This window comes from Dendrobium catenatum, unplaced genomic scaffold, assembly GCF_001605985.2.
Source record: "Dendrobium catenatum unplaced genomic scaffold, ASM160598v2 fragScaff_scaffold_412, whole genome shotgun sequence".
Lineage (NCBI taxonomy): Eukaryota > Viridiplantae > Streptophyta > Magnoliopsida > Asparagales > Orchidaceae > Dendrobium > Dendrobium catenatum.
This window is the reverse complement of record NW_021318874.1, coordinates 1512152-1522447: the sequence shown is the minus strand read 5'-3', so window position 1 is coordinate 1522447 and position 10296 is coordinate 1512152. Positions and strand designations below refer to the sequence as shown.

The following is a 10296-nucleotide window of genomic DNA, read 5'->3' as shown; positions in this document are numbered from 1 at the left end:
ATGATTGCAAATAATTGAAAACGATTTATAGCTTTCAAAAAGTTTTTGAAAAAAGTATAAGGGTGAGTTATAATGCATACAATATTTTAGATTAAAAATAAAATTGATAACCAACATATATAAATTCATACACATACTTTAAATACATAAACTAAGGGTGTTAATAAAAGACACGATCCGAATCCTAACTATAAGTTTTGGGTTCAGATTGATCAGTTTAAGAAAATGGGTCAAATTCAAATCAACTCATTCAAAATTAACCAAATTTGACCCGCTTCACTTGATTTGCATTTCAATTTCGCACGGTTATACGATCACGAATTCAGAATTCAAATTCACGACAATGGCATCTCAACCGTTGGCTTTAGCCTTTAATATAATATGAATATAATGCGCAAATCGCGATTCATTCTGTCCTAACCTGAAATTTTCGGGTCGGATTCGAGTTGAATTTTCAGGTCGTGTCAAATATTAACACCCCTACTAGATGCTCCTTGCCATTCGCCTCCTCCTTCCATCTCCATAGTCCATACTCATTCCTCCTCTTTCCAGCAGCCGTACATCGGACGCGCCTGGCCATTTGCCCGCAGGCCCGCAGCAGTTGCTGTTCCAATAAGACCCCTCCTCCTGCTGCAGACCATCAAGTTCTCATACAACCCAACTTCAAATCCTGCTAATATTTGTTCTCAGAGGCACCCTTGTTATCTAAAATCTGAAATGAAATGCATGATTCTAGCTATATGCTAAATTTTTTATTAAAAAATATTTCACCTGTGCTTTGGAGCTTTGGCCTTTTTGTGTTCATTGCCATGCTCTGATATCTGAATCAGGTTGCAGATTCTAATTGATTTTTAAATCCCACTGTTGATGAAATATTGTATGAATTCCAAGTAGTTATTAGGATTTTTTAAGCTTATTATATTCTACTGATATCACTTAATTTGTCTGATGAGCAACATATACAACACTACATTCTGCGCATTTGAAAGCCATCATTAATTTCTTGTACCTTTCCAGTTGTTGAATTCAAACTACTTGTGTGTTGGTGATTTACTGTAAATCAATATAAATAAAAATAAAATTAATTGCAATATTGTATATTGCTTCTTTTAAAAAAAAAAAAAATGAGTTAGCGGGTCGGATCAGGTCAAAACGGGTTCAGATTGGGTGGGGTTTGAATTTATGATTTTGACATGTTTGTTAAATGGGTCGGGTTAATTTAGTGTGGGTCAACTACGGGTCAGACTTGAACCCGACCAAAAACACGTTTTGACACCTGTAACATAAACCTCCAATCTGTGATTGATATAACACCAAAAAATCCACCATATTGAGCATGATTTTCAATGCATATTGAAATTGAAAATTCTCATAATTTTATGATCATTCGAAATTTGATTTGAGTAAACTTATAATCAAGTTAGAATTTGCTTCATATCCTAAAAAAATTTCAAGCACATCCGAACAGTTTTCTTACTGCTTCTTAAAGCAGTTTTCTAGCATCAAAATTAAAATTTTTGTACTAAAAAGTTATTTTACAAAGCGGTAAGAAAGCCATCTCAAACAAGACATAAGTCTCTCTTGGATTTCATCCACCCAAATAAGGAATGAAAAAAAAAAATCAGAACTCATGAAGTTAATGATACTTATATTTCATTAGAAAATTTTGTGGGATGTTAAGCTTGTACCTGAATCCCAACCAAACCTTTTAAACTTATGAAATCCCCTAATATTAGATATTATTAGGACATCTCCCATCTGCCTTCCAATATTCTGAAAGGTCTCTTTCTTGACGTGCTGGAGTTCAACAAAGCCCTCCAAATCATTATTAACAAAAATTTTAGTGACAACATAGTTTTGATGTTCATAAAGTTCCTCTTCCCAAATTACTTTGATGATGAAATTTCAAACTTCTACTTAACAAACAAACATAAACAATGAAACCATTCACCATATCCTTAGTGATTTATATATTGGATTTATTTTAAGATGAGTGTAATATATATTCTTATTGATTCTCTATATATGTTAAACTCATCTAAAAGTCGATCCAATAGCTTTGAGACCCATTGTGCTGACATTTAGGTTTCGTTTGGGATAGCTTCCTTACTGTTTCTTAAAGCAGTTTTTTAATACAAAATTTTTAATTTTTGTACTAAAAATCTGCTTTAAGAAGCGGTAAGAATGCTGTCCCAAATGAATCCTTAGTGAGCATATTCTTAACAAAAATTTTCTCCTTTTAAATTGTTATCAGTGAGTGAGTGAATCAAATGAGAATCGAATATGGACTAAATACGTTACTGGTTAAACATATTTCAATTGAAAAGTTTAAACTTATGAGTATGAGCAAACTATTTGTTATTTCTATACTATTATATTTTTCAACTATATGATGCAATTAGTGCCGCACAAATATTAATAATTTATTCTTCACATGGTCGCAGCTTTCAACATTAGTCATTATTCCTGCTCAAATAGAAGTATTTTTTAATATCAATAACAGACATACTATATCATATCTTCTTCATCTATGAAGAAAATGATTTAATGTTCTCACTCTATAGGTTGTCTTGATCAACTCATTTAAGCCGTAATTGATGTAAGTGACCTATCAATAGTGCATTACGAGCACACCAATGATAAAGTTCTGAGCGTTACGAGCACCAATGATAAAAAATCTAAAGATCAGAATTGTCTAAACAATTTTGGAAGTCTTACCAGATTGAATTTAAAGCTTGTGAGATTGTCTGAACGGAGAAGAAGAATAGAAACGGAACCAGGCTTTCTTGAAGCCGTAGACAGCAAGAAGATAAGGAGGAAATAAACTTTTCATTGCATTAAACTAAAGGTTACAGAGTATATTATATAGACAGTATTTGATAAAGAAAGTACAGAATGCCTAATGGTATAATAGTGAGCCATTGTGATGTTGCCACGTGTACGGTGGCTTAACCGCCCCCCTCAAACTTATGGGTTCGTAGAGCTGTAAGTTTGGTTGAGAGATTTTTGAATCTTGTATTTGGCAGTGGTTTGGTGAAGACATCGGCAATTTGGTCGTCGGTACAGATATGATGCACCGAAATTTGTTTTTTCTTGATGCAATCTCGGATGAAGTGGCACAAATATGTGCTTTGTTCGAGCGTGGAAGATCGGGTTATTGGCAAGTGCTATGACTAAAGTATTGTCGCAGAAAACCGTTGTGGGTTCTGTTTGTGTTGTATGAAAATCGTCCAAGAGTTGGCGGAGCCATATGATTTCTGAAGCTTCGGAAGCAAGGGCCCTGTATTCCGCTTCGGTGGATCGAGGACCTAGCCGTAGTATTCTGTTTCTTGTTGCCATGAGATGATAGAGTTACCGAGAAAGTTGCAGTACCCGGAGATTGATTTGCGATCTTGCTGGCTGCTTGCCCAATCTTGCGTCGACATACCCTCGTAGAGTTAAATTGGTGTGGTTGAGAGGAATGCTTGTGTCGGACGAACCATGAATGTAGCGGAGGAGGCGCTTGAGTGAGTCATAGTGAGTGATGAGAGGACTTTGCATATGTTGACATAATTGTTGTACAGCGAATTGAATGTCAGGTCGGGCGATAGTTAAGTTGTTAGCCTATGTACACATTACTGCTGGTCCCCTTACTTGGTTCCTTTCCTAAGTGTTGTTAGTCTATGCTGCAAGGTCTTACTTTTGTAGTTTATAAATACCTCTACTTAGTCTTGTAACAGATAAGACAATTCAATACAATTACATTTCGTTTCTTTCTCCGATACGTCGGGGGTCCAAGTGGGTAGTGCCCCTTGACGGGGTTTGACCTATCCGGTCAGGTCGCTAGGTCAAGGGGCAACGCCCTTACGGGGGTTTCCGAGGGAAGCGCCCCGAAACAAATTTTTGTTGTAAGAATTTTTTTGAAATTGAAATTAATAAATAAAATGGTGAATTGAAATTAATATTTATATTTTTATGATGATAAATTAAATAATTTATTGATGAAATAAATTATAATATATATTATCTAAATTTTAACAATTAATTATTTAAATAAAACTATACATTAAGGGGTTGTTTGATATGCAGAATTATGAGGGTAAAGTAAAACAGTTACACGTATTTATTAAATTCAGTTGTTTGGTTAATTTTGAGCGGAACAAAAAGAAATCCTCCTAACATGTATTACAAAAGCGTTTCGTGCGAATTAGAAACCCGCTCATATTGAGCAGGGGTTTTAATTTCTCCCGATGAAGAAATCATTCGCATCGTCGTTGCTGTTCGGCTTCATTGCTTCGCAGGAGGTGTAAGATTGCACGAGTGGCTTCTTCGGCTCCTTCGTTCTTGTGCGACTTCGCTCCTTCGATGACTTTCCCTTTGCCTGTCGGATCAGAAGTTGCGACATTTTCATCGGAAGTAAGGACAAAAGATCGCAAGTTCTGAAGGTAACTTTCTCCCTTTCGCGCGCTTCTTCGGCCAAATCCCGTCAATCCTTAGAACTACAGGATTTGATAAAAAATCCATATTTTGATGCCAACCCTAAACCTAACTACCAATGTGCCAGTGGACGTTGTGGTGGCCTCCGATGTGCTTAAGGATGCCACCAAAATCGTCGCCAAGACCATCGGCAAGCCAAAATATGTAAGTTCTTTTCAAGTCCGCCTTTTTCCATGTCAGATGCCAAGTGTTCGGCGAAATCAGTCAAAGAAACATTTTTGTTTTTAATTTTCCTGCAGTGTCAATTTTGCAAAGCATTGTTTGAATTCATGGAAATGCAATGAAATTGAAACAATTTTTGGTTGATTATGAATCTGCAACTATTGGTTTGAAATTCTTATGAAGTACTATGTTTGTAATGGCCCATTTATTTACTTGTCTAATGCCAGGTGGTGTCAGAGAAAATCACTCAAAGAAACTTTTTTTTTTTTTTTGCAGATTCTTTAGTGATTTTATTGCAGTGTCAATTTAGCTTTGTATGGATTGAAGTAAATGCAATGAAATTGAAACAATTTTTGGTTGATTATTTAAGTGCAGCCATCGGTTAGGTTTAGGTTTGGCATCTATGTAAAGATTTGTCGAGATGACAATTATTTTCATGGATAGATGCCTTTGGTTCACTCATATAAATAATCTCCTCAAGATCTCCATGTAGAAAACTAATTATTACATGTTCAAATTATTGATCATACAATACTACTAGAGGCAATATTATGATAATCAAAGTATGCTTAACAACATGAGTGAAAATCTCTTTTAAAGTTTTTCCTTCTTTATAAGTGAATCCCTTTATCAGTAATATTGCCTTATTTAACTTGTTCAACATATGAAATTCCATATTTCCTTTTTAATATCCACCTATAGCCACAACTGTTTTGTTATGTGGTATTTCCAGAAGTTCTTATGTTCTATTTTTTTTTCCAATGATCTCATTTCTACATGAATAATTTATTTTCAAAAAATACTCTCATCATTGTTTATCATTTCTTTATATGATCTTGGCTCATACTCAAATTTTCATCCATGATTGAGAACTTTGTTTTAATTTAATCTATGGTTGAGAACTTTGTTCTTGCTAAAATCCAAGTTTCCTGAATTTAAACTTGTACTGTGAGTCTTTGACTTGTAGGATTAAGAGAAATTATTTAGTTTTGAATTTTTGGGTTATAAATATGATTCTTGTGATATGTAAAATTCATTAATTATTTTACAACAATATATGTTTTCTCTTTGTTCTTGTGTTTTTGAAGATGTGAATTCTTTGACTGCTTACAAGTTTTGATGCCAACTTTGTAAGTATACTTGGTCTATTCCTAGTATGAGTTGTGGATTTCTTATTTGGTGATCTCTATCTTTGTTCCATCATCTAAACTAATTTGTGATTGTTTTATTTGTGTGATAGAGGATTTATCATATTCATTACAACATTGATTTTTATATTCATACTGTGAATTTAGATCATTGCAGAATTTTATATTGGTTCTTAAATTTATTGTGGAATTATAGATTCGGAGACTTTTTTATATTATTATGTGGAATGGATGAAATCTATTTTCTAGGATCCAGCTGTAGCTACTGGAATTTATGATCTTGTATATGAATTTGAAGCCCAACTTCTAGAAACTAGCTCTCTGGTATATTGGCTTTTATATAGTATCATTTCACTTAGCACTATTCTTCCCCCTCTATATTCACGAACGATTAAAAGATCGTGCCATGTTCTCTCGGTAAAGTTGTCGTGGTCGAACGACAGGGGTCTTCACGGCTTTTTGTATTCATATTTACATGCATAGCTATCATTTATGGTTCTTTAATATTCATATTTACCTGTTCTATAACAGGTGGAATCTCCTAACCAAGCATCAATATTTCATGAATCCAAAGTTCATGATGATGAAATTTCAATGTCCGAGCCACCAGCAGTTACTTGCAATGGTTCAAAAGCTGGGTTTGCAAAGCTAAGTAAATATGAGAGCAAAAACTACAGCAGAAATCACCATGGTTTTTCACAAGATGCATAAAATGGGGATCTTCCCCCAAAATTCTCACAAACTAAACATAGATCGCTCAGATGGATTCCCAATCATGCTGAAGAAGACACTGATAAAAGTGCCTCTGAAGATTCAGAAGAACTTTGCAAGGAAGTTAGGTGTATTGAAATGGATGGAACCAGCCAAAGAGAAAACTTGAATTTGACATTCCCAGGAGTAAGCTACTCACCTGGGTTTGCAGAACCAGAGCAGTACGACTTTACACCCCCTCCCAGCTCACTGAGAGATTTCCCTGGAAGGCCTCGGGCATTGCTAAATTATAATGCTGAAAATGGAAACTTTTCAAGAGATAGATCTGTTATGTTAGAGGGTAGTGTTTCTGAAAGCTTGCTTAAAGAGCAAGATGATATTTCTTCTTCTAGAGAAGGCATAACCACCATCCAGGACTTTGTTTCAGGATTGAAAGAGATGGTTCAGGTTCATCAAAATCAGCTTGTTGATGGTCAGGTGTGATAACAACCATTTCTTTATAAGTTTCCATTTTTATGTCCTTATCCCTTTATATCTTTTTCATTGCTGATTCCAATTTGCCCTGATCAGACTGCCAGTGAAGTGTGTGGAGCTGAAGGAACAGGGAAGAGTGTTGGCCTTGATACTATCCTAGACCCAGTGGATTCTCCATCCCATTGGCCACGGGACTTTGAGAAGAAGCAACAAGAGATAATCAAACTCTGGCATGAATGCAACGTTTCCTTGATCCACAGAACATACTTTTACTTGCTCTTCAAAGGCGACTCTGCTGATTACATTTACATGGAAGTTGAGCTCAGGAGACTAGCTTTCCTGAAAAGAACATTCTCGCAGGAAAACTCTTACAGAATATGGGGCGGGACCGGTCGGCTTGTGACTCTAGAATCAAGGTATGAAACTGCTTATATGTCTGTTAAAGTTCATAAACTAAAGCAAATGTTGTGATTGAACTGTTATCTTCTTTCAAAATAAGTGGACTTGCTTACTGAAATGCAGTGAAGACCCCTTAGGTCTCATTTGTCTGTTTGAAGTTAGGAAACATGTTTTGCAAAACGGTAAATTTACTAGATTCCATTACTTGTTTGTATGTAGTTAGATATCAAGATGTATTTTGTATTTTCTATTATTATTATTATTATTGTTATTGTAATTATCTGCATTGTTGTCAAAATATTTCTACATGATTTCCAGTATGCATTCATTCTATGGAATCGTCTGAATCTAAAATTTATTTCATCTAGCAAAGCTTACAACTGAAGATTGGATGGAGTGCTTTTCTCTTCCGACTGCAGAAGCTTTGGTGTGACTTGAAGTATTATTATTATTATTATTTCTTTTGTTTCCTTGAGATTTTACTCCATATTCATAGAATGATAGCAAATAATGTTCCTTTTTTAAATAATTTACTTAAAATTTTGTAGGGAGGCGATCAATCAGTAGAGCATCTATCATATTTTTATGAACTTTGCTTTGAGGAAGATATGATGCCAAGCAGTATGCAAGTTCCCTACAATTTTACCTTGAATTATCTCGGAATTGCTGAAATATTCTAGTAATCTTGTTTATAAAATTTTTATGTAGGGCTTGCCTACTTGTACTCCAAGTTGAAGTTCTTTGCATCCGAAATGTGTATTGATGGATATGGAGCTAGATCTCACACTGCAGCAGTACAAGATATTGATTGGTGTTAGTATTGCTACAAATTAATGTTGTCATTTACCTTTGATAGAGTTGATTTTGTAATTTTATATTTATTTACACAAAATTTAATGAAAGATTTTTATGTTAACTAGTTGTTATCATTTTGTAAACATTAAGATTTTATGATTAATGATTTCTGAGATCACATTTTTTATGTTAATTATTTGATGTATTTGTAAAAGTATATTAATGAATATAATTTTCATTTTCTCATAGCAAATTCTTGACAATGATACTGCCGTATGAATATAATTTTTTGTATTATATGTTTTTTATTATTGTTACCTCAAGCTAAAAAAATGTGTTATTTCTCTATTATTAAATTTATCTAACTAATTGTAACATAAATGAGTGATGGATTGATCTTATTTCTTATTGCTAAGGCATAATAATTGGTTAATAATTATTTACAAAATATAATAAATTTTCTATCCATAAATATATATCAAAACCTAATGAAATTAAAGGAATAAAATTAAAGGGGCATGTGATTTATTTGGTTGATCATTTTGCGACCAATTTTTTATTTTGGTCGCTACAGAAAAAATGTATTAAAGAAAATTAATTATCAAAATTACTAAATAGCATCAAAATAAATATTCATTAGCGTAAAAAAAATGGCCGCGCTAATATGTCTAATTTTAGCGACCAATACTAATTAGTGGTCGCTAATTTAGCAACCAAAAAAATTTTTTTGTCGCTAAAAGCCTCAGCGACGAGGCTACTGCGACAAATTAGCGACCCAAATTTTTTTTGTCGCTATTTGCTTTAGCATCCAAATTAACATTTTTAGCGACCATTTTTGTTGGTCGCTATTGACCCATTTTCTTGTAGCGCGGTGTAGATTAGTTAACAATTTAGTCATTTCAGATTGGGAATTACCTGTGAGCAAGATGTCGTCGACGTATATGAGCATGTATATGCGAGTTGAGCCGGATTTGTATGAGAGTAACGAGTGGTCGCGGATGTGCTGATTTTGAAGTCGTAGGTGAGTAGGTGGTTGGAGAGGGTAGCATACCACTCCCTTGGCGATTGTTTGAGACCGTAGAGAGCTTTCTTAAGTTTGCAAATGTGTCCGGGATGTATTGAGTCTTGGAATCCCGGTGGTTGAGACATGTATACGGTGTCGGACAGTGTGGCGTGGAGGAAAGCATTGGAGACGTCGAGCTGATGGATGGTCCAGTTGTGATGAAGAGCGAGGAGTATGAGAACGCATATGGTTGGCATCTTGGCGACTGGACTGAATGTTTCGTTGTAGTCTATGCATTGTTCTTGGTTGAAGCCTTTGGCGACCAAGCGTGCTTTAATTTGTGTCTGGCAATTGTCCCGTCGGAGTTATACTTAGTGCGGAAGGTCCATTTTGAGCCGAGGATGTTCATTGAGGGATGAGGTGGGACGAGCTCCCAAGTGCCATGTGCTTGGAGTGCTTGAAATTCTTGTGACATGGCAGTTCGCCAATGCTCAAATTTGGCTGCTTTGTTATAGGTGTTGGGTTCGGTAGGTTGAATTATGTGAGCTAAATCAAATATTTTCTTAGGTTTGGATATCCCAGTTTTTAGACGGGTGACCATGTGATGTATGGATTGAGAGACGGGCTGGGAAGTTGGTTCGGTCTGCTGGATGTTCTCGGTATTGGATTGGGTGGGAAGTTGTGTTGTTGATGCATGTGTTGGGTTCCAGAATGTGTGGCTGGATAGAAGGATGCGGAGGGTGATTTGAAGAATTGAGTGGGGCGAGTGTGAGAACTGGCTGAGATGTGAGGTGAGACGGTTGATTTTGGTGTGGTAGAATGCTTAGGTTGGGTACCAGGATCAGTGGTGGCATAGTGAGCGAGGAACGAGAGTGAGTTGAGGATTGGGATTGATTAGAGTAAGGAAATTCGTTTTCGTTAAAAATAACATTGCAAGAAGTGTAGATCTTGTGAGTGTGAATGTCCAAACATTTGTAACCTTTTTGTGAATGTGCATACCCAATGAAAACACACGGGTGGGAAGTAGGTGAGAGTTTGTGAGAAGTGTACGGCTTGAGCCACGGATAGCATAGACATCCAAGAACTTTGAGGTGGTCATAGTGAGGTGGTTGGCCGTGTAGAATTTCA

General features: G+C 35.5%; 1 protein-coding gene across 3 annotated transcripts; it reads left to right on the top strand.

The window, feature by feature from the left end:
• Positions 1 to 4216: 4216 nt before the first annotated feature.
• On the top strand, positions 4217 to 8286 carry LOC110114769 (kinesin-like protein KIN-7F). 3 transcript variants are annotated; one of them, XR_003700476.1, is made up of 6 exons: positions 4217 to 4424; positions 6318 to 6974; positions 7068 to 7387; positions 7739 to 7797; positions 7919 to 7991; positions 8079 to 8286. XR_003700476.1 is itself a non-coding variant. In XM_028694154.1 (5 exons), the coding sequence occupies exons 2-5, from the start codon at positions 6636 to 6638 to the stop codon at positions 7935 to 7937; spliced, it is 558 nt and encodes a 185-aa protein (XP_028549987.1). In that variant the 5' UTR covers positions 4217 to 4424; positions 6318 to 6635; the 3' UTR covers positions 7938 to 8067. The 3 variants fall into 3 exon arrangements, 1 of the variants encoding a protein (XP_028549987.1); XR_003700475.1 differs by having other exon boundaries at positions 7739 to 7809; XM_028694154.1 differs by lacking the exon at positions 8079 to 8286 and having other exon boundaries at positions 7068 to 7201; positions 7744 to 7809; positions 7919 to 8067.
• Positions 8287 to 10296: the final 2010 nt, after the last annotated feature.

Bases quoted from the DNA above. Each gene is read 5' to 3' on its own strand.
- LOC110114769 (XM_028694154.1), top strand. From the start codon at position 6,636: ATGGATGGAACCAGCCAAAGAGAAAACTTGAATTTGACATTCCCAGGA. The intron at 6,975-7,067 runs GTGTGATAACAA...TGCCCTGATCAG, and splicing joins ATCAGCTTGTTGATGGTCAG to ACTGCCAGTGAAGTGTGTGG. The intron at 7,202-7,743 runs GCATGAATGCAA...CATCTAGCAAAG, and splicing joins CAAGAGATAATCAAACTCTG to CTTACAACTGAAGATTGGAT.